At 33.8% G+C, this 24,599-nt stretch overlaps 1 protein-coding gene across 1 annotated transcript in view; it reads right to left on the bottom strand.

The window, feature by feature from the left end:
* Positions 1 to 15,012: 15,012 nt before the first annotated feature.
* The window catches only part of LOC108740521 (chromatin-remodeling ATPase INO80), a 15,068-nt gene continuing 5,481 nt past the window's right edge, over positions 15,013 to 24,599 (bottom strand). The window contains exons 2-19 of the mRNA XM_025981621.1: positions 24,210 to 24,544; positions 23,852 to 24,156; positions 23,678 to 23,793; positions 23,448 to 23,623; positions 23,188 to 23,390; positions 22,861 to 23,123; positions 22,536 to 22,801; positions 22,175 to 22,481; positions 21,993 to 22,115; positions 21,712 to 21,934; positions 21,526 to 21,653; positions 21,296 to 21,463; positions 17,249 to 17,407; positions 17,039 to 17,141; positions 16,897 to 16,979; positions 16,444 to 16,705; positions 16,207 to 16,365; positions 15,013 to 15,453 (exon numbers count right to left, since the gene is read on the bottom strand). Of these exons, the coding sequence (XP_025837406.1) occupies positions 15,107 to 15,453; positions 16,207 to 16,365; positions 16,444 to 16,705; positions 16,897 to 16,979; positions 17,039 to 17,141; positions 17,249 to 17,407; positions 21,296 to 21,463; positions 21,526 to 21,653; positions 21,712 to 21,934; positions 21,993 to 22,115; positions 22,175 to 22,481; positions 22,536 to 22,801; positions 22,861 to 23,123; positions 23,188 to 23,390; positions 23,448 to 23,623; positions 23,678 to 23,793; positions 23,852 to 24,156; positions 24,210 to 24,544 (3,726 nt within the window). The 3' untranslated portion in view covers positions 15,013 to 15,106. The remainder of the gene's footprint in view (positions 15,454 to 16,206; positions 16,366 to 16,443; positions 16,706 to 16,896; positions 16,980 to 17,038; positions 17,142 to 17,248; positions 17,408 to 21,295; positions 21,464 to 21,525; positions 21,654 to 21,711; positions 21,935 to 21,992; positions 22,116 to 22,174; positions 22,482 to 22,535; positions 22,802 to 22,860; positions 23,124 to 23,187; positions 23,391 to 23,447; positions 23,624 to 23,677; positions 23,794 to 23,851; positions 24,157 to 24,209; positions 24,545 to 24,599) is intronic.

Raw genomic sequence — 24,599 nt, 5'->3', positions numbered from 1 at the left:
AAGTGGTCAATATTTTCCATTTTTTTAGAAAAAGAGTTGTTGTAGATGTCAATTTAGTGTGTCCTAACTAATATTATAAATTTAGATGGGAGTTTGTTTGTTTGGTACGATTACACGGCTTAACTTCTTAACCGATCGTCATGAACTTTTTTACACACATTGTCTGAAGTACAGTAAAGGACATAGGGTATCTTTTATCCACAAAAAAAAATTGTTCCCGAGGGATACAAAAAATCGTTTTATATGGTCGTCGATGATCCTCGACGTATTTAGGGCATCAACGCGAGCGAAGCTGCTAGTAAAAGTAAAGAAATTTCTTACGCACATTGTCGGGGATACCTCTTTTCCGGAAAGAAAATACTGTTCCCAAGGGATAGAAAAATTCGTTTTATATAATCGTCGATGATCTTGGACACGTATTTAAGATATTCCTATAATTCATTCAATTCATTATACTCAAACTTTTTTAAAATATACATATATTTTATTATGGCATGCAGTTATGCATTCAATTTAACTGTTAAATAACAGTCAATTTACATTCGTTGATGTTTATCGTTCATATAAATTAAAATCTTGGGAGAAGTTTTAACAAATAACTACATACAGTGCGAAGGCAAGTTAATTTAGAAGCTATTCGGAAATGGTTTTCTTATTCTATATTCCTATTTTTTTCGAGATTCCCTTCTCGTCTCCCCTACATCACGTCGTTCCCCAGGACATATTATGAAATACCGTCCCCTTGTTCTTTGAATGGAACTTCTCATTCATTTTCAAGTGCTATCTTCTTATAGAAAGTAACTCCAGGATATCGATTTTGCCCTACAGGAACAAAGCCAATGCTTTTTAAAGTAGGTCCTGCAATTTTTATGTACTTCTGAAAGGCATATATACAACTTTAACATGGGTTTTTGGACCATCATTAACACAACTATTACCTTCCCAAGCTTGACTCGATCGATAAATTAAAAAATCCAGTTATTTTGTTCATAGTTAATATTATTTCTTCTTTAATGATAATACCACAAATTAATGTTGAACTGCGAAATTTGTATAAATATTGTATATTTTTAAGTATTATGCTTGGTAAGATACGGCGTACTTGCAGGTGTTTTGTTCCCATATTACTACATTATATGCGTACAACACGGGTTACTTTCGCACATACGCGGACATATGTAAAGCACAACAGTAAATGCTGGAATTGATTGACCCGCATCTTTAAAATTGATGCGGTCTTAAAGCAAAATAGAAATAAAGTTGCTAAAATAAGGTGAGCATGTTTAAGACGACTTGTGTTACAACGTTTCACACGTTAACGTTGAAAATGAATGCGATGACTAATAAAATAATTACTTACGAGTAAAATTATGGAAAATGAACAATTACTTAAGTTAACACTCAATTTGAATACCTATGGCAAAAGCGAGTGTTAGAAAATTTCGCAATTTTTCTCTTTAGTTAAGGGTAACTTGTCCTCTAGCACTTTACAAAAAATATATTAATGTAAACCTTCTATGGAGGTGTTTGATGTAATAAATGGGCAATTTTAGAGTCAAATGAATCGTTGGCTTCTGTTCGTATCTAATACCTACCAGATGATGCTAAAGCGATCAAAACAATGCTCTCTTTGATGTGTAATTGATAATTAATTGAATGCAAAGAATTGGACGCCAAACAAAAGTCAGCCAACGATAAACCATCATATCAACAAAATACTTTCCAAAACGAAAAGAATCAACAAAGAAAGCCAGTGGTGAATTAATGGGGAGATATGAGGGGGGATATGCCCCCCACCCAAGAGATGTATATGACTTACGTATCATCGCAGTAGCGTGGAAAATGTTGTATGAGAAAAATCGAACGAGAAAAGGATAACAATAAGGTCCTATTTCCGAACTATGAAGAAAAGCGGCAGATATCAGTTCGTGTTGTATTTTCCTACCGTAACTTTCCAAAAATTTTTGTTTCCGAAGATAGAGAAAAAAATGTATTCAAATAGCGTTGTAAGGAAAAATGCCATGGGGTTGATACATCAATGATTTTCTTCAAAATTTTACTCAAACAATACAATTTTCTTTCAAATTTATTTATTCGTCGAACGTTGTTTAAAGACATCAGATCCAATATATCGCTCTCTCTATAACGAAATTCCGTATACCGACCTCTATCCTTCGTTGCACATAGTTTTTATAATGCAGAGTATAATTTAAAAAAAAACAGACAGACTGACGTAAGAGTGATCCTTTAAGGGTTCCGTTTTTAATTCAGACGTACGGAACCCTAACCCGAGAACCAACTTAACATTGTAGTTTAAAAAAAATCATGTTTTCCCATACATTCAAACTGCAAATGTCAATCTGTGCGCACAATATTGTTATGTTGAATGATTTACTAGCTTATCTTCTGACCATAGACTTCTTTTTAATTTTCCTTTAGCAGATTCGGAGCACTTGTGGCAGACGGACAGGTTTCCATTTCTCATTCGGACATACGGAACCCTAAATGAGTCCGAAACTTCCCCAAACATCGCTTAATGTCACGCCATATCGGTAGATACAATACATTACACTACATTTTTTATAAATTTGCAGCGGTTTTAGTAAAAATTGTTTAAATGTATGCGGTACAATTTACATTAGCGGTTGTATTACGTAAGCTAATTATCAATAGAGTAACTGCTGAAAAGCCAGTGAAACATTTCATTCAATAAACTGCAGTGGTGCGTTGTTTGCTCATTCATAATTTTCGCTTATGCCATTTGCTGTCAATGAAGTGGGTTCATTAATGACATAAGTTTTGTAGCTGCAGAGAGGTTGCTTGAAGTAAGTTTAGCATTCTAAACATTTTATGTCAAGCTCTCGTTCGGGTTGCACCTATGTATGTAAGAATGTACGCATGTATATATGAAGATACAGCTGTCCTCGTCCGTCTGACGGTAAAAAATTTTGAACGGTTGTCACAAAAATCTAAAAATAAGAGACCCATTTCTCGTTCGTACTTTTTCTTTCTTTCCAAACGGACGAACTTTATACTGGGGTAACGCAGAACTGGGTCATTATGCCACTTTTTATACGTAAACAACTGTGTACTTACCTGACAAAAAAAAATGCATTCGCATCAAATAACATCTAAACAATGTGTATTATGTACATATTGCGTTCTTTATTAAATTGATAAAATAAACTCGAAAGCTACCAGATAAAAAGCATTTAATGTATGCATAAGGTGGAATAATTGCACTCAAGCTTAAATATTAAACGCATAAATTACTGATATTGTCCTCCGGTTATCCTGTATGGAAAGAATTAAGAATAAAAAAAAAGTCAAATATGTTTCAAAACTAGAGACATAGAAAGTTATATCTGCAGACGCTTTGCTCATTGTCATAATTTGTCTTCAGTGATAAAGAGTTTTATCATCACTCCCATTCGTTATTGTCCTTAGCCAATCTTCTCATTTTCCACATGCGTAACTTAATTATTAATTTGATTGAATTAGACGGAAAAGTTGATTTGTGAATGAAGTATACGAATATACAAAAAGAACTACTTGGTGGAAGTTTGCGACATTTTGGACGAGTTAAAGTTGGTCATTTAAATCGAATTGTTCGATAATAAGGAGATAATTACGTCTATGGCGCATGCCTGTAGGTAAAAAGAAACTGTTAGTAACGCGATATTATCTAGCAAACTTCCGGCTCCGTCATGGACTGCGACTTTGACTGCGGTTAACTTCCTTGTGATCGTCTTATTCCGTATGTGATGTAAAAAATAGCCTTCTCCCTGTCGGTTTTAAACCGCAGTAATTTAGTAGAATACATAAAGTGAATTTGAACGTTGCCAATTAAATAAGTTTACATTATTTTTTAAATTTATTTCGCTAATAATTAGTTCATTAATTAATTCTTAGCCAAATTGTTTATTTCATGAATTAGGCAAAATTTTGCCTAGTACGCATATACCGATGCTTCGACGGAATTATCGAAAGGTTAATCAAACAAAAAATATTATGATCCGATGAAGGTAACATCTGTTAAAGGATTCTTATAGAAAAAGTGCAATTCCGTCTCTAGACTGTTGAAGGTTGTTTATTCAAGGCAAAATGTTTTTAGACTATGCAATAAACATCATAAACTAATGACTCATCTCTCATAAACGACTAATTAACTTTTGCCACTTATACGGCATATGCAAGAAAAAACCGCTTGAGATGATGAACTTACTTCCGTGTATCATCAAACTTAGTCGCCATATTAATATGTAATTGCTTGATAATTAAATTGTTTTCGTTATTTTGAATTGCTAACTTCGTTAAAGGCGATAGTTCACTAAACTTGTTTGGTTTGTTCCCACGAATTGTTATTAACTTGTTCGTACTTGTTCTCTCGTTAACTGGTACAGATGCGAAATCTGAGCGCCTAAACGATAGATAAACAGATGTTTAAGATTTTTAGTTAAGACAAAAAGTTTCTACATGAACAACAACTCATAAAAAATATTCTCTTGTCTACAACTTGTCGCAATACCAGTTACTCTCACAATTCTTTAACAAATGTGTACTGTCCAACATAAATATAAGTTTAGGTTGCATAAAAAGCGATTAGCTAATAAGAAAACTTTGTTTACTTCTTCACTATAATTTTCGTATAATTTCCATACATTGATCATCATTCAACCAAGCCCGTTAGGGTTTTACCTTCATACTGAAGATTGTACTTTTTTATTCAGTAGCTACTCGTGTTATCTCATGTGTTATTTTTTAAAGTACATACACATTTATTCTAGTAGTAAGTATGTAAACATAAACATTCATGTAGTGGACTCCCGCAATGTTACAACAAACCATATTGCTTCAGCCCATATGGTACCACAGACTTAATCCAAAAAAATTTTTAAACTAGACAAGTACTTGATTCCAATGAAATACTTTTTTGAAACCTGTTGCTAATATTTTTTGTGTCTACTAAATTTATGGTTTCTGTTTTTAATGGTCCATTATAAAGGTCAAATGGTTGTTGGAGTTCATGAAATTTATAAGGGGTGAATTTAAGTTTTCTAAATCATTAAAATTTAAATACTAACTACTTACTTACAAACAATGCTGGTCATATGAATTTAAATACTGACCCTACACATTTCAATACTAACAAAAAGGGGTACCGCATAATGACAGCCGTCATTATCCGTAAATCTTACCAGAAAACAAGAAAAAAGAATCACCCAGATTAATAATTTATTAAGTACTTATATCAAAAAACCTACTTAATGAAAATTGGAAATTAAGATTGTATTGGAATAAGTCGTTTGTTCTAATTTACTATACTAAATTATTTGTTATTTCGATATTGTTCTTGTGTTTACTTTTTCTTGTGAATAAGAATGCATCAGTATGGCCGAAGCGTTAAAATTTCTGCCTCTTATTGGTATATCAGGTTTTGATTGACGATAACTTATTAGTACGAACTAACACCTTGCAGACTTTTAGTGTTTATAAACATTATTATAGGCTCGTTTTAATAGTTTCAACTCAACCCTCTCGTTGAAAATCCGTCAATCAAGAATTAAAATTTCGGTTTTCATTTATAATCATTTAAATTCGGTTTAAATTTTGCTTTGATAAATCAAATAGGGAAAAAGTGCATGTGGTGCATTGGATTAGAAAAATCAGTTGTCCATCACAACTGATTAAGTCATCATCATCATAAAGTCGTCAGTTCTAAAACTGGTTGGACCCGCACCTCCACTCTTTCCTATCCTGAGCTAATCTTCGCATTTCCTTAAAACTAAGAACATCCCACGTCCTTAACTGTTTGCGAACTCTACCTCTACCTCTACTCCTCTTAACTCCTGTTTATGCCTCTGACTATACCTCCATGGCTGAGAAACTGTCTTACCAACCTATCTCCCCTATTTTTTACTGGCTTCCATAGAATCCTCTGTTCTCCTACTCTTTTAATACCTCTTCAATTCCAACCTTCTCTATCCACGATATCCTCATCATTCGCCTGTAATACCACATTTCAAAGGCATCTAGCTTTTCTTTTTCGCTGCGCCCACCGTCCATGTTTCGCACCCGTACAGCACCACGCTCCAAGCATACCGATAACAATTTTTTCGAATTAATTAAATCATAAATCACATATAATACTGCGGAGTAAATGGAGGGTTAATAGTATTTAACTCGGTGTTAACTTTCAACCCCGGAGGCTAACGAGCGAATTACCAGAGAAAAATGGACAGATGTATTTTGTTTAAGCGTAATTCTTTCTTGTCGTTAAATTATTTGTGCTATCGGTAACTATTAGGTTGGCAGACATTATACAGGCTAATTCTGCCAGTCACGACTCCAAACAATGCCTCCCGAATGTTATGCAAAAAGCGGCTACAACAACTATATAGTAAATTATGATTAGTGTTACACAGCTAACTTCACGTGCTCTTATTAAAAGCAGATGTGGCACACGCTGGATATATTACCGATATACATATAATGTGGTGCTATATTATTATTATTATTATTAACATTATTAATGTAATTTGAGTATCAGCAAATTCGACATAATTCGGAGTGAAATTTCGTTGGGCACGTAATCAAGCATCCATTAAACTTTAACCCCGTAATCAGCGGAAAATCGTTATCAGCTGTTCTCCCGCTGCTTCTGGTACCGAATAACATTATCATCCCTATTAAATGATTAATACATCACGAAGACCCTTCATACACAGTTATAAAATTAGGACGTAGAAAAGGCATGCTGTTCTGACAGCTGATTTTTAAAATTTGCTTCCCTTTGCGATAAAGAATAACGCATTAGTTACGTTAAGGGGTTGATATTTAACAGGAAGGGGATTTTTTTTCTGTTTTGAGTATGTTTTTATACCACCATTTTCTATACTTATCTGTAAGAGTACTTATAACATATAGAGATATTTGTTGCTCACATACTATAAATATAAATTAAATTTTCAAAGTGTAACTGTATTATTGACAAGTTAAGTACAGTTGTAGTTTCAAATGTTTTCTTTCGAATTTATATATTAAAAAGATTGATAAGAATATGCAGAAACCATCATAATAGTTAGTTTAAAGTTTTCTTACATTGATTCGCTCAATATGAAATGAATATATATATGGATATAAAAAATGGACAATACAAAAAAATTGAGTAAACATTGGCTAATACCACCAAAATAATTGCTTTTGACTGTTATCGATTATGGTCTTTTTGGAAACAATCACTGCTAATTATTGATAACAATGGCGTAAATTGAAACTGTAATGTAATTGAAGACACATTTGATATACAGTTCTGTTATTTTCTAAAAATGTTCATGGATTTGAATAATTGTGAGTACCTTTTTGTAATTAGTCGAACAGCTGGAGTTATGGAACGATTACAGCAGAATAGAAAAACCACCCCTGCTTCTTAAAAGCGTAAAAAAACTGCCGTAACAGACACATTTGGCTCTCGAATATTACAAATCATATACATATAAATAAATATTTTCAGGTTTGACGGATGTTGTAAAAAATAGTCGTATGAGTATGGCTTAGGGCAACTAACATATGACTTCCTCTTCGATCTTTAATTCCGATGTCTGAACGTGTGCCACTCCACCGACACCTTCGTGTAATCTTTTTTTGTGTTGTTTATGTGGGGATGATGTATGCGGTGTGGCAGAGCGTGATGCGTATTAAAAAAAAAATATCTGCTCTTTTTGACGTGTCGATATAATTCACGCAGCGGTGGTTCGTGCACAAATGTAATTAATACTAGTATAAAATGGACTTACAATGTTTTAAAAATCTTGTTTGCAAAAATAGTCCATATTTTCTTTAATCAATAAAAGGATGGGGTTGAGGATGACTTTTTGCCCTTGTAATGAAAAAGCTTTTTGTTATTAAATAATGTAAATTTACTCCCAAATGCACTTGTGTGTGGAATACTGATCGCGTCTAGATCGTAGTGTAACTTTATCGTCCTTGTTGCCCTTGGCACTAGAAACTAGATGTATAAATAGGTTCAAAGTGCCGTATATAACACCATTCTAAATACGTGCCAATTCAAATGCATTATTCTAGCGATGGTTTGGTGTTAAAATATGCCGAGTTTGTTAGTTATAACATTAACATTAACGTGTTTTTGCTCATTAATTCGAGATCATCAAGGGCCTCGTTAAAAAAATAATTTTAGTGGTTCTTTTTTCTTTGAAAGCTGACGGACCATAAAATAAAATTCGTGGCGTTTCAACAGTTGCCTAGAAGGTTTTAAAGATGTTCGGAGAAAATTTCGAAAAGATAAAAATAGGCAGCTGATGCATACACATGGCATTTTGAACACTGAATGTTCAAAAACCATCTGTCGAAATCATGATTCGGTAAAAAATAATGTGAATACAGGTAAAAGAAAGGGTTGGAGTTGCAAGAAGTAAAGTCGAAGGTATATATAGTATCTTGTATACAATGAAAGAAGGTATAGGTAGGTGGGTAGGCGATAGCTCAAAATCAGGACTGCATCTGGAACGCAGGTGGCGCAAGATGGAAGGGCTTCCTTCCCTACCGCCAAAGCTCAACTGAATTTTCTCTGCAATTTTGATTTTGGTTAATAACAGCCTAACAACCGATGAGCTGATGCTATCTGCAAAAGAATATTTTGCATAGCAATACGCAAAGGGTGTAGGGTGCATTTTTTATCATCGTCCAAAGAGAGGCGGGAAAAAGACTTTGCAGAACACTAAACAAGTGTTTGTAAGGGAGGGAGGTCAAAATTGAAAATGGTTATTATATAGATGGTAGGACCGTCGGTCGGAAATCAAAGGCGTTTTTAACTAGGAATTGGAGGAAATATTCAAAAAGAAAATTACGTTTTAATTATACCAATTTATACTAACGTTTCGCTCTTGATAAAAGACTTCAAAATGTGGTTTAAGTTGTAAAATAAACAATGAAAAGACTTTTCTCTAAGCCCTTAGCGAAATATTTGTATAAACTGGTATATTGAAGATGTTTGTGACTAAAAATTGAATGATAGAAATTCATTTTACTATTATTATAAATAACGAATTCATATTAAATACATGTCGTCCAATATTACGTATGTGCGCATACGTTACTGTGTATATTGCTTATAAAAAGTTTAATTCATTACTACAATTTAAATGACATATGTTGTACGTTAGAATAACTGTTTGAAGCATACAAGAAGTTGACTGCCGCACCAACAAATTAAGGGTCCATCTGTAGTGGTCCCTTACAAAAAATAGAGGCGAAAAAATTCAATTTTACGGTAGGTGGGGCCGGCCCTTAGATTACCAGGGAAATAGATTTAAGCCGAAGGAAAAGGTGATTTAGCCCGATATTGTCAATTCATATTATCTGTGTCTATGAGTATAGCTTAGATACGTAGTTAGAGAAAAATCGGTGAAAATTTGGGCATACATTTTTTGTCCTTTTAAGGGTTGTCTATAAACCATATAGTTCCGTAAGGTATCTGATAAGAGGGTATTCTGAGAGAGGGGTTGATAAATGAGTACGTGCTTTTTTATTGTTTAAAGAATAATGACGGTTGTATTTTTGGAGCCAATTATCGATTGGACGAAGAAGTACAAATGGATTAATGTCTGCTACCTCCATGCAGTGGTTAGACTGAAGTTAACGTACTTTCTGTAATAGATAGTTGACAAGAACGTTTACCTACGACAACATTTATTATTTCAGAAGGTTTTGAATAAAAAATAAGATAAAATTTCCGTGAAAATTTCCAAAATCTTTAAAAAACCACGATGTTTATGAAGGCACTTTTCTCGGTCCCGTAGTGCCAACCAAACTTTAAAAGAGCGAAGCTTTTCTTGTTAAATATTAATTAGGAGGGGTAGAGATAGATCTAGATTAGATTACTGTTCGCAAATAGTTAAGGATGTCGTTTGTTCTAGTTATAGGGAAATGCGAAGATTAGTTCAGGATATTAGGAAAGAGTGGAGGTGCATGTACAACCAGTCTTAGAACTGACGACCTTCTGATGATGATTAATTAAAATCAATATTATTTAACCCTTTATTAAAACAATTAAATGTATAAACTTGAAACATTGTGACTTATGTATCATATTTTCCAATATAGGAAATTTTCAGAAAAAGCAGATGGAAGTAATTAGGAAATTATAAATATTTTCCAAAATTTTGGGTTCTTTGTATGTATGTATATAATTGCAAATGCACTATAAAAGCATTTATTTACTTCTCTCTATTTCCGACAATATTCGAACCAAAATTGAGATTAAGTGAAATCAATCTATAAACATTACAGGAGATCTGTGTTCTGTCGGGCTGCCTGAGACGCGCTGATGAGATCCAAAAAGATCGAAATCGCGATCCGCGTCTGGCAGTTTCGACAGAATCCAGACCACTTCGAATTATTTTATTACAGGAGGAATTAACCATTACCCAATGTTCTGACATAAAAATGTCCAGTGGCTAAAGGTTTCATTAGGAGAAGAAGAATGACATTCGCGAAGGGTAGTCAGTGTCTATATTGGGGTTGTATTTTAGCAGAATCAATAACTTCTGACAATGTTTCAATAAGGTTTTGAAGGATCTATTAGTTTTCAATGGAAAAAATTGATCTTGTGTGTAGGGCGTCGTCTAAATCGAAAAACAGGTAGCGCAAAAATAGCTTAGGATAACACCGTCATTGCGGAATAAATTTTTTACTCTTTGTTAGTTAAATGATTGCGTTTGCCACAAGACAATGTTCTAACAGCGTTAGACGCACACGTCACTGTTATCCGTTAAAGCGTGAAGTCCTCACAGTTGCAGTGGTATTATTGTTAGAGTATCTCAGTATCTTATTATTTTCTTGGTGTCCGGCAAGACAGAGGGCTGGCTTGGCCGGCCACTCTTCCGTGGTAGTTCACCAGCCGTAGTTCCGCAGCCATGCCGGCTGACCGGAAGCTTTGCGTCATGAAGAAACTTCTACGCTATGTTACTCCAAGACGCTAAAAACGGCGCTATTTAGTACACATTTATACAAAACTACTTATTTTAGGTATCCTAATCGAAAACAACTGAATATACTTTTAATGAAAAATAATATTTGAGATCATTTCAATAACTGTCTTCTAAACGAAACGACTATCTAACATTACCCAGTAAGAGATTCTACACACATTTTTTTGAATTTCGTATGAGTACTTGGTTATTACTCAATTTGTAATTTATAAAAATTTATGTAGAATCTCAAACGATCTACTCAACATTGACTCAGATTTGTGTTTGTACAAATGAGAGTGTCTACTTTAAAAATTGAAGGCCATTTTATGCATTTCAAATGGAGTGGCAATACTTAAAAAATGTGAGACTTTACTTAGCACCCCACTTTGTGTATACTACCCATGGCAAAAGAAAAAGCTTTTTCCTTCGAACGGTATGTTGTGAAGGTGCTCGTAAAACAGTGATGGGTATGGAAAAGAATTCGAGGTAATCAGTAACAAAAATCGCCACGAATGCATGAATCGCAAATTAAAGCGAAGTGATTATAAAGGCAATTGGCCCTAATTACGGAACGTATGCACCATTCGGTCACGGAGTTCCTATCTTTAACGAATTTTCATTAGGAGCCCCGAAAATTCATACTCTCCTCATTACATATCGATCGCAGCCACGATAATAATTATAACTGTGCCGTTGACCAATTTAAATAAAGCAAATTCATAATGTTCCGAAACAGCATTTTGCCAAAGGAAGTATTTCATGTTACTTAGCAATTTCGTGCCAGCGTTGTAACAGAAACACAGATAAAATCGGAAAATAATAAATATGTTCATAAAAACCAAACTGGCCATATGGATCCAGACTTTCCAACCATTTTATGCGATAATTACCACAGTTTCAGTCCGTTGTTTTGTAGGATAATTACGATAATTATTTGGGTATTATTTGACGAACTGCACAATCTACGGTAATATGCTGTTCAATTAATGCATGTATAATTTCCATTTGAACACTTTGTAAGCAAGACCGAAAAATTATCATTTTTTCTCATCAGCAACAGGCAGAACGCAGGACTCATGCTGTTAAGTCTCTAACGACATTTAAAAACTTAATTTAAAACAATAAGTTCGGTTATCAAACTCTTCATAGATACCCAAATCCTCCACCATATTTATCTGACATTAAAAATTCACAAAAAGTTCCTGGTGAGCGATCAATCGATATTACCATATGTGAATCTCGATATCGATCTTATTGAATCTCAGCAGCACACTTCTCAATAGATTACCGAAATTTTTCAGAGCAACTTAACATGATATCTTCATATCTGCTGCTAACTGAAGTATTTCATGCAATTGTTGTATCAAATGTATAAGTAGATATTCTTTTAAAAATATTTTACTTTTACTTTTTACATATAGACATTAGGCAAAAACTTAATTACTGGAATGTTGACTTTTTTAAGACCGAAGTTGCTGAATTTGTAATTTTTTTAACGCGTTAAGTTTTTTGTCGTCATGTAGCTTTCGTGTGTTCTTCTTTAGACGATGTCATCTCTAGATGATTAAACTTTTTAACACCCTGTAAGTCAGCGCCAACGCAAATAGATACTCGAAACGTGTTTCATTTCCTTTTCGATGTTTCTGTCAATTCTGCCCTTAGGTAGTGGAACAGTCAAGGTGGATATTCAAGCGTCTAATTACAAGCGTTTTATTTGTCCTACATGTAGCAGGCTGTGTATTTCTTTCACATTCGTTCGCATATGTTTTTCTTATTTTTTTATGCAGCATTTGGCAACACGGTGTCTGTAACCAAAAATAGCAAAGAAGGTTTTCTCGAAGGTCCCATCTGCCACTAAACACACCTATTCCTGAGCCCAACTCATCATAGTCATCACTGAATGAAACAATCTGCCAGTGATACATTTTTTTAGACATTTATCTACATATATACATTGATGTTGCCATTCCCAATATAGATCTTCACGTTTGGATTGGCACCAAACGCCAGGAAGTTGTATTTTTTTTTGGTTTACTAGAAATTTGCACTTCTAGAGCTTGTTATCTAATTTTCCATTATCAGAAGTACAATTTCTTTATAGGATCATAGGGAGGCACCTCGGAGTATCATATATTACATGTGTACATACATTTATACATCCTATAAATGATTATATTTTTCTGTTCAACCTAATAATACCGGTTGATAGGGGATTCCCCCCTTTTTTTTCCACGACAACTGTTAAAGAAATTTTAGATGGATTTTGCAAACATTGCAAGTACGTAAGATCTTTTTGATTGAGAAATAGCAGCATTTATTGGAGAATGCTTTGCGCCGGGGCTTTTGCTACGCCACTGCTCATCACCCCGATAACGCTCCAATACACAAGCCGATTTTAACGTTCGTTTTATTTTTTATTGTAAAGCGCGTGTCTTTTATGATTCGTATAAGATATAAAAGTCAGAAAAACAAAGAAAAGGAAATGCCCAGAGCGTAAGTAGTTCCATAATAATAGAAGTAGACGAAAATATCTAAAAGAAAAAAAGTTTTACATAATTTACAGCGCATCAGCTGTGAATAAAAAACGACATGGCCTGCTTAATTACTTCTAAAATAGACCAACACTATCAGAGGATATCGTATTTGCCGGATAATTATTTTTGTCGCTTATCTAGATAAGCTATTTCCGTTGGGGATGATACCTAAACCCCAAGAGTGAATTTCGTCTATGAATTCAACCACTCAGTCGCTTATCGTTTAAAATACGTTTTTCAGCTTTCGGCAAAAGTTTCATAATGAAATTACTAAGTTAGTGTTAAGTTCGTATCAACTTTTAAAGAATTTGTACATATATTCCAAGTTACTAAGCAAAACGAGTATTTTACCGTGTATCATATTAAAATATATAGTTAAAACTGAGTCACTCAGCAAAGTACTCACGACTCTTACTAAAAATTCATTACAATACGTCGCCATTCAAACCACGTATTCGTTTACAAACCTGAAACAGCTCAATTTCTATGAGAATGTTTTTTGGCAATTATTCAAGATGCATTTTAATCGTTTCTAAATACAAGCCCGATCTTACGACCTCATTCAAACGTTATAAACAAGCGTATACGAGGACTTTCGATAAATTCTTTTAACAAATAGATTACTTACTAACTAATACCGAAAAACAAGTGCAAATATTACATACATCAACAGATAAAAGTAGTAGTCTCAATGATGTAGTGGCTATTAAGTAGGTTTGTAGATTTTTATAATTTCACGGTCTGAAGATTCACGAACATATGATTTTCATAACTTACCACTAATATTCCCACGGTGGACAGCAAATTTACTCTAGACCACGACATTAACTTTATTACTTTGTATTAAGATACACTTACCTTGAATTTTTTTGTACTTACACATCAGCGAAAGTCTTCATTTCATTCGAATCTTCATGGTCAGTGTTGAAAAGCCAGTGGCGTACACAATCACAAAAAACACATTGGTAATCTTTAGGAATAAATGTAAACGAAAAGAATGACATATCAAGTTTTTATTAAATAAAAAAAGACCACATCTATACATCATTTACAAAAAAAAGTGTGTTTTTGATGGCTGCAATCTTTTCTGGCATAGGATATTTTTAAATGGCTGTAGGGTACAATAAAAAAAAAATACTTATTAAAGAGAGAAATAAGAAGAGAACATCTCTTAATACGTAAAAAAAATCACAGCCTTACAAAACAGTATACAACACGTACGTTCTAGATTATTACTTTAAAAATGTGTAATACTGAAACTGTTGTAAGCACATTATAACCAGATTACAATGGTTTTTTAATAGAAACACCCTATTTGAGGATGTTTTCAACTTTAAAAAAATACGATATCTTACAAATTACTTAAATACCGTATATTATGTACAATGGCAATATTCAAAAATAAATAAAAAAGAAAACGTGTTTCAAATTTTGTTATACATAAGTATAAATAAAAGTAATTATTAAAATAGAAAATGGAAAAAAAATTGACAAATTTGTTGTAAAAAAAAACCGATCATTAAAAAATATTTTACAATATTATACTTATACACCGTCACTCTTAGTGACGTAAATTTATTTTCAACTATCCGAAGAGTGTTGATCAGTATATTCGTACAAATAGCTGGTATACGAAGGGGTGGCAGTACTAGGATTAGCTATTGAGCCACCATCTGATGGTAAAGGAACAGGTAAAGGTCTTGCGGGTTTTCTAGGCCTATATGTTCCTCTTGTACCGGTGTGTGGAGGACCACCAGGTTTTAAACGCGGTCTACCTGGTCCTCTACGAACCGCTGTGGGACTACTTTCTACGCTTGACGTACTTTGTAACGAAGCCACGCTCAATACTTGAGATGTTGATGCAGGAACATCAAATGACGATATATTTTGCATGGAATTACTGGACTCAAAAGAACCAATAGCCGAGTCTATTATAGAAAAAAAAAATACAAAGTAGAATTTCTAAAACGATAAAACATTTAGTTTCCGATAATTGTTCATTGGAATTTTGTGAAACAAAGTGTTTTTTATCTCTTTAAATTCTTTTTTAAATTAATTTGCGATAGAACTTCACGTCGCTCAAAATTTAAAAACCAGAAGCAGAAATCGGTACATAGAGGCGCCGTAGATTTTTAAAATCGCGAATTAAATCTGGTCTGTTTTTTATTTTTTTTATTTTTGGCAGTGAATCAAGTACTACAGGTACTTTTAGGTGGTACTCCGTATACATCCTTTATTTGCATGATAGGTATCGTTCGGAGATCGTAGTTTTTGTCAACAACTAAGCTTTTTTAGCCGTCCTCCGCGCATCTGGCGGATATCCTCAAGGAAATCTATTGAACTAAACAAGAGGGAAGAACACGAATATTTTTTGCAGGTAGCGAGGGTTACTGGCGTGGAAGACACGCATGTAATGTACATTCAAATATGCACGTACATGTGCACAACGCATTGCGAATACCAATTCATTATTATAATAACCGATTCTTCTCTCCAATTGCTTTAAACTAAGTCGACTTACATAATCGGTAGTGGCAATAATTATTACTGCGTAAAATTCCCACGATTCTCAACCTGACGTTCAAACCAATTAAGAAACGAAAACACAAAAATTGTGGCGTGTTAATTGGTTATTGTTCAAATTTTAAAAATCGACTTAATAAAAAACAAATAAAACATACCGCTGGGAATGGAAGTTACATTGATAGTGGAAGAATTGGTGTTAAAACGACCAAGAGCTGACATCCTTCGTGAACCTCGGGGTCTGCCTCGTTTTGAAGTGCCTCGACCAGGAAAACGAGGTTTCACAGTAGAACCGTACAGGTTGTAAACCGTATATTCTAAACGATGCAATAAAAGAAAACAAGAATTATAAACACCAATTGGCAAATGTGACCAACTGACTGGCATAGACTTACTGCTATTGATAGATGAGTCGCCTTCGACGTCTAAGAAGCTTCCGTCACTGAGGTCATCAGATGCTGTCAGCACTGGAGAATTGTCGCTCCGAGGGCTGTTAGGGCCGCTATCCATATTGATGATGGTTGCTTGCTGAAGATGTTGCTGATCCTCCAGACTGATAGTGTTACCCCCTTCGAGAGAACCAGAGTTATCCTGCTGCTGGTGTAGCTGCTGTGGGTGTTTAACACGCTTCGTTTCCAGACCAGACATCTGCACGGCCTTCAACCGGAAAATAGACCATTAGTGTCGCCAGTCGAGCGAAAATGCATTATCAACTACTGGCTCTTCGTCTAACCGAATGGCTACATTAAATTTCGCACTGACCACAACTATACCGGGTGTAAGCCAACTGTCATAAGTCTTAACAACGAATATCTATATAAAACGAGGTTTAATGTAAACACACCAACCTTGAAAGCTAGCAGATGACTCCTTTTCCTTTCCATTTCCCGTAAGTTTTCTAACTGGCGCTTTTCTTCTGTCCTCTGTCGATCTACAAGTAACTCGAAACGTGTAATCAACGAATGAAGAAAATACTAACTTTTAACTCACATTTCTGTTCTAATTCCTCATCATCTAAAAGCAACGAAACCACTTCCTTTGGCTTTAAAGTATCTGGTTTGAAATTTCCACCGCTGATTACCAATTTTTGTATCTTTTAAAGCGTAAAAAATTAAATTATAATTTATTCAATGCAATGCAAGATTGAATTAATGTAGGTACGACTTTTAACCGAGAAAACCGAAAAAGCAAAATGTTTACCTCGCTTTTCTCACGGGCTCGTTGTAATATCCTCTCCTCGATTGAACCTTTACAAATCAGACGATAAACAGTTACTTGCTTCGTCTGCCCTAAACGATGTGCTCTATCCATCGCTTGCTGATCTACAGTTGGATTCCAATCACTGTCGTAAAATATTACCTAAAATAATGAGACTATTGGGCAGTATGTCGACCACCTAACATCCGACAAAATACCTAGACTATAAGAGTTTGAGTAAAAGCGGATAGACAGCAATTTTTCTTTTGCATGTATCAAATTCAGTTTCGATGGCCGTAACACCCCTTCTCTACACATTTAACCGCTATCTCGAAAAAGGGATGCAATTCAATCTTTTGAAGTATCTCCAACCCGTAGTACTCTCATAGTAATAGTAATAAAGATTTAATATTTCTAAAATGAATTATGCCAATGGAGGGCATTGCGACCACGAAACTGAGTATAACATTTACCCCTGCAGCCCCTACCTAATATGTAGGCAAATATATCAATTGACTGGCCTATTTTCAAAATATTCAATCCTCAGATAACATTTAAGTTACATAGATATTATCTGAATGATAATGGAATATGAAAAATCAGCGCTGGAATAAAGTAAGTAAAAAGTCCGCCGATTTCGTAAAACTTTGTGAATCATTCAGTAGTTGGGTTTCTTCGTGGTGCTTAATTCACTTTACGCTTATACATATGTAGTTTTGCGGCGGTCATTGTCTTTGCCGACAAAAGACGTAAAATGTTAAATGAAACATTACAAAGGGATAGGACACTATTGAGAAGGTGTCTACATCCGTTCGTATGCCAAATTAGAGGTGTGCAACCGAATATAACAAAAGGATAAACGACGAAAAGAAGAAGCTTTAACACGTGTACAACATTGGCAAAAGCATCAATTCGAGAGGGTGGCGGCCCCCCCGAACTGTACCTGATTCTACACGTGCGAATGGCAGGAAGTGGCCTTGGAACCACTCACTATATCCGGTTTGTTATGCAAGAACAATCTCTACACAAAGTGGTTGCATTTCGAGTATCCTGCAGCCGATACTCCTTGATTGTTTACGGATTCTCTGTTAGTACACTTAAAATTACGTGTACATACGCCCCCCTTTTTCGGTCCTTTAAACTATAACATTAGAAACTGAGCTAAACGGAAGTTGGGTTGTGCAAACGCTTCCCTTAAATATTAACCACTTAAAACGACATCGAAACTTAAACCGCAAAGCACGATAGGAAGTATTTTCTATAAATCCTACACTAAACATAAACTATAACTAACACATTGGTTTAAAGCCCACGAAAGAAAATAAAACGATATTAACAGAAGATGTAAGATACCAACAGTAAGAGTAAAGATAATTGTGCGAATATTTTAAATCCATCCAAAAACTTTTTTTCACGAAGAATCTTCAAATTTGTCCTTTCCGAACTAGCTCGTCCAGGTAAAATACTACCTTTTAGAAAGGAGTTACACTAATATTTCTCGACTGTCTCGCTGTGTGTTGGAAAAAATACTTAAATTACAAAAGTTATGTCGCCAATTAAATGTATCAGCAGCTTCGCCGGGCCGACAGTAGATCGAATAAGAAATAAATGAAATGCCGTTCTTTCTTACGAAACCATTCAGAATTGTTTTTGCTCGAGCTAAAATTCCAACGTCTTTTATAAGAATGTTCACACAAATTAGCAACTTTTTCCTTTTATTTTGTAACCTTGCCCTGTCTATGCAAAGAAGCCTAAAGTCGGTCGGTCAAGTTGGCTCATTTGAAATACTTTTAAAAACTAATGTTACAGACTAACAAGAAACTGCCGACTTGCGTAAAATACTTGTAAAAATCACTTTTAAGTGCATTTCTTTCATACGGCATTTTTATTCAATACATTTACATTATTTTTCGAAATAACAACTGTTCCAGATACGTAATATAATATTTGATTTTGGGGTCATCTACCTCATTTCTGTATTTTTTTTTTTTGGCTAACTTGTAACGGAATAAATGTGTAGATATTGCGGAATTTGATTTAGCGAAGAAAATTGACGACAACTGAATACGCGACAGTTTGGCTGCAAGTAGTCGTCTTCTTGGTCGACCGACGAACTTCTTCGTGTTGTCTGTCTTATGTCGGACGAGACCGACTGTACTTTTATTATGAGAACCGCTGTTCGCGATATTCTCCCAGCATGCTTTACGAAGTACGTGGCTAAACTTCGACGTATTAAATCCCGATAAAAATGCGAACTGTAGTCTTTACGTCTCCGTATGAGCCTCGCAAACGACTGCTGATTAAAAATTCATACAAACCCAGAAAATGATTTTAAATAATAGGTACACATATGAGTTTTTTTTTCGTTTAAATAATTATATCGAGAGAAAAAAGTTATATAGGGGTAACGAGGAAGTACAAGAAAATAGAATTTTTTTTATTAACGTAATATACATTAATTTCAACGCCCGTTTCAGAATAAAAAAAATCATAACGTTTCTACAAACTTATTTAAAAAAATACAAACATAACTTATTTGTTCCACTCTGTATGTTTGTTGTACATTAGTACATATAATATGCGACATACTGTACACATTACATATATCACAATATAAAAAAGGTAATAATCGGTAAATAATAATAAAATATCACATGTATGTTGTATTCTCTCGAACGTCTTTGTTAGAAAAAAGTAATAAAAGTAATAAAAGTAAAGCAAAATGTAATGTTTTCTTTTCTGTTTCAGCTTATTAGCCGCAGTATAGAAGATGATATATTGGAATGCAAAAAAAACATCGCAGCCAAAACATAGGACGAGGGTGTTCACTGCAAGTCAATGTAAGTTTTTTTAATATTTTATCCGATTTGGCATAGCCTTTCGATTTCATCTTAATTGTGGGAAGCAGAAGACAAATTATTATTTCTGCCCATGAAGAAATAACGGTGTTGCATTCTTCATTTTACACAGAGCGATTTTTTAATAGTAATTAATACGAATTTTACCCCAATTCTCTTTATTTGCTTACTAATTTAATAAAAATTAAACATCACTTTTTAACTTAAGAAAATAAAAAAATAAAAACGCGCGCGCTAACAAAAACGAATTTATTTACTATTTCTAGAAATCCTACTTTTCCTTTTATTACGTCAAAAGATCATAAAGACAAACGCGACAGTGCTAGTTCACCTGTTGAATAACAACAGTGAGCCCTCTAGTTATTCATTCCAGGCACGTTTTTCATTTCATTTTACTGTGAAAACTAGAGGAAAACTAATTTGCATAGGGGACAGACAGAGTTGCAATATAAACTACGTATGAACGACTCGCTGTATGCAGGCATTGTATCTAAATAGTCGGTATATTTTTCTCACGCTAAGCCTAAACACTATTAATAAGCCACCTTGATTGTATGCATAACGGGGTCTTTTGATTATGCAAAATAATTAAACGGAATCTTGAGAAATAATATAAAGCCGCGCTATTAGGAACGAATTATTCAATGAAATAATGTTGCTCTTTTATGATTCTTTTTTGTTTCAATAAATCAAATAGAGCAAAACTCCGCTACAATTCGATTATGTAACATTCAACGTACAAAACGTCGTACTTTCAACGGTTATAACTATAGTAGGAGTTATAATAGGTTTATTACGATTGCAATTTAAGAAATCAAATAAAAAAACTCTACGTAAATATTGAGCATCTGCAAGCTTAAATAGATTAAATAACATTTTTGTTACGGAAAGATTACGTTTTTTAGAGCCAAAGAAAATATTTTACTTCCAAAAGTAATAGAAATATCTAATTAATTGCACCGATTATTTCACAGATGCCAATAACATTTCAAAAAGCTCAGTTACTACACTAATATTGCAATATAAATCGACAATGAGTAGGTGGTAACTTACCTCATACTGGTTTTAAACACATCACAGAAGTACTCCCTATTTATTCTATTTCACTTTAAATACGTATTAAGAACCTTTTAATAATCTTTTTTTAATTCACGTTAATAAAGAGTTTTAATTATTTAAAGTTACAACTTACCGTATCAGCTGCTGTTAAATTTATACCAAGTCCACCCGCCCTTGTGGACAGTAAAAATACAAAGATATCCGCCCTTGCTTGAAAATCGGCAACCATATCTCTTCTTTCTGATATTTTTGATGAGCCATCCAAGCGCATGTATTTATGATGCCTATGCCACATATACTCCTAGAAATTTAATTAAATTTTAGCATTTATACACTAAGCACATTTGTCATCATCACTTGTACCTCAAGTAAATCTATCATTTTCGTCATTTGGGAATAAATCAGAACTCTGTGTCCTTCCTCTTTAAGTCGTTTTAGTAAACTATCAAGTACACTAAGTTTGCCCGAATCTGTTACTAAAGTTTCTTTATCTGAAATATTAAACACCTTTATATTATGTAAACAAACAATTTAAAGCAATTTTTTCACCTGGTATTAAAATATTGGACCAACCATTAGTAGATTTTAATGTATCTAATGGATTATTTATAAAAACGCTGAAGTATTTAGCGTTAGAATAATTTGTCTCAATGTCAAGAGCTTGTGACCAATAGGAGTTGAAGGAATTGAAAGAATAATCGTCGATATGTTTTTTCCAATCCCAAGCAACTCTTCTTGAATAACAGTAAAGTACTGCAGAACAAACTTCCAGCTAAAATTATTAATTAGGTAATTGTCTAAGACTTACTCATGATAATCGAATTAATTACCTTGGGAAGATAACAAAATAGAAATGAGGGTAACTCTGTCCTTTGACAATTGAATACTTGGGGAGATCGTTCTCTATAAGAAAATTCTTTGGAAATTGAAGAATTAGTAGATGGCACGCTTCTCTAGAAATTCAATTAAATTAATTTTATTAGTAAAAACAATTATTACTGTCAGTGCTCACCAATTCATCATTTACGACATCTATTATTTGATCACTTTCTTCTGTTGCTCCTTTGCATCTAATTTTCCTGTGCTCAAGCGTTTCAGGCATCGAGTAATAGTGATGAGTAGAATGTACATAAACAACTCTACTCTTTGTGTTTTGCCAAGTAAATACCAACATCTTTAAATTTACGTTAGAATCCAAATATGCAGGGGTCATTTTAAAAAACGGATTGAAATTCAAGCTTTGTTCTACATTTTTAGACCAATAATCACGATAGTATAAATTGTAGTTTCTTTGTTCTGTTGAATAATAATTTTTCAACCTAAAAAAATTATTTAAAACTCGCAAATCACTTCTCAGTTAATTTTTAAACTACCTTTGAACAATACATCCTTGGAAAATAGAATACAATTCCTGTGCGGACATTTTCAAACTAATGCAGAAATTGAATATGGAACCAACGTCGGTAATAGCATTGTGTATATATTCCGGAGTAAATAGAAAATATTTTTTTAGTATCAAAAATTTTTCTAGACGTGGGTTAAAATCGTAAACTTGGTAAGGAATTTGATACACACAGGGTGACATAAACAGTGGAGATTTAGCATCTCTTCGTTCAAATAGTTCTGGATGATTACAAACCTGTAGAAAATTATAATTACATATTAACAGTTTTAACTATTTTCTAAAGAAAAACATACTTTTCTAAACTGCATTACTAAATTCATTAGATTAGACGTGAAATTTTTATCAACTACATGAGAATCCCCTCCCCCAACTGTATAATGTAAAAGATCCTCGATTTGAATTTTCTGTTTTAGTGCCATGTAAAGTAGCTTTTGGCGAGTTGTCAAAGGGCAGTAAACCATAACTTCTATTTTATCTGATAATTCATTTTCGACATCTTTTTTTATTCGCCGCAACATAAAAGGCTTTAGAATCATATGAAGTCTAGACAAATGTTCTGAAATTATAAAAAAACGAAAAATATTTTATGAAAAATGATGAATGAATAATGATGCTTTTACTTTCGTCTATTCCTGTTTTATTTTCCGCATGACTCTCGATGTCTTTTGAAAACCATTCATTAAATTCTTCATGTGAATCAAAAAGTGTTGGCATAATAAAATGCAGAAGCGCCCAAAGTTCTGCCATACTGTTTTGAATAGGAGTACCACTAAGTAATAAACGATTTCGGCAGCTAAACCCCAAAAGCGTTTTCCATCTCATGCTACATTAAATAAAGCAGTTAAATAAGTATAAAGACAAAACAGTAAAAACTACAGACCTGTTAGTGCTTTTAATTGCTTGAGCTTCATCTAAAATCATATACTGCCACTTAATTCTGTTGAAGTATTTTATGTCAGTTATAACAATTTGATAACTTGTTACTACAATGTGAAAACTGGCCTCTTTTGTGTGCATATCTTTCTGGTCCCAAAATTGTCGTAATATTTTTCTTTCCTAAATAATTATTAATTAATTAATTGCTTCGAGGTATATTTAAATAAGACATACATTAGGATTGCCCCAATATGGCACTACATTGAAATCGGGAACGAACTTGGCGATTTCCTGTTGCCAATTATGCAAAGTGGAGGCTGGAGATATAATAAGAAAAGGTCCCCAAACAGCTACAAATAAAGTTTTGCATTATTACTTAATAAATAAACGTCAACTACAAAATCATACAATATTTTTCAGCTATATGGCAAAGAAAGGCGATGCTTTGTACAGTTTTTCCAAGTCCCATTTCATCTGCTAAAATACCGCTAATGCCTTGATCATACAAATTTGCAAGCCAATTCATTCCTCTTAATTGATAGCCTTTCAGACTTCCCCGAAAAAGTAACGGTTGTGGATGCTCTCCTTCAGTAGAGTCAGTCTTTTTGTTCTCTATAGTCGAATTTGCCTCTACATCAAAGTTTCGGGTGCGTTGACGTTCACTAAAAAATGCTTCTTCAGCATTTCTCTTTGCTTTTGCTTTCATGGCTTCACTAAAATTCAAAATTCCTGTACACTTCATACAAAAATTGAAATTTATATTTACCTATCATAGTCATCAATACTTAGTAACCTTGGGTTCTTTTCTTCATCTAGTTGACTTAAGATCCGCAGTTGTTCTTCTGGTGAAGCTTTCCCTAACTTCTTAGACATGAAGTGGGCATATAATTCAGTTTGGGTTATGAGAAAATTCAATTTACGTTGTTGCCTCTTCGCCTCTATCAATTCAAAATCCATTTTTCGTTGTTCTTCTGCTTCTTTCTCCAGTTTTCGCCGAATTTCTCTATCAACTCTCTTTGATCTCTTCCAATAAGCAAGATTTTCACGAGAAAGTCTTTTCATTCTCCATTGTTGTTCTTTTACAACTCTGGCCGAATGAAGCTGTAAAAATACATATATATATTAAGAATATTAAACACCTTTATATTATGTAAAC

Source organism: Agrilus planipennis, unplaced genomic scaffold (genome assembly GCF_000699045.2).
Source record: "Agrilus planipennis isolate EAB-ADULT unplaced genomic scaffold, Apla_2.0 scaffold179, whole genome shotgun sequence".
NCBI classification, from domain to species: domain Eukaryota; kingdom Metazoa; phylum Arthropoda; class Insecta; order Coleoptera; family Buprestidae; genus Agrilus; species Agrilus planipennis.
The sequence above is the reverse complement of the archived record's forward strand: the minus strand, read 5'-3'. Positions and strand labels throughout refer to the sequence as shown.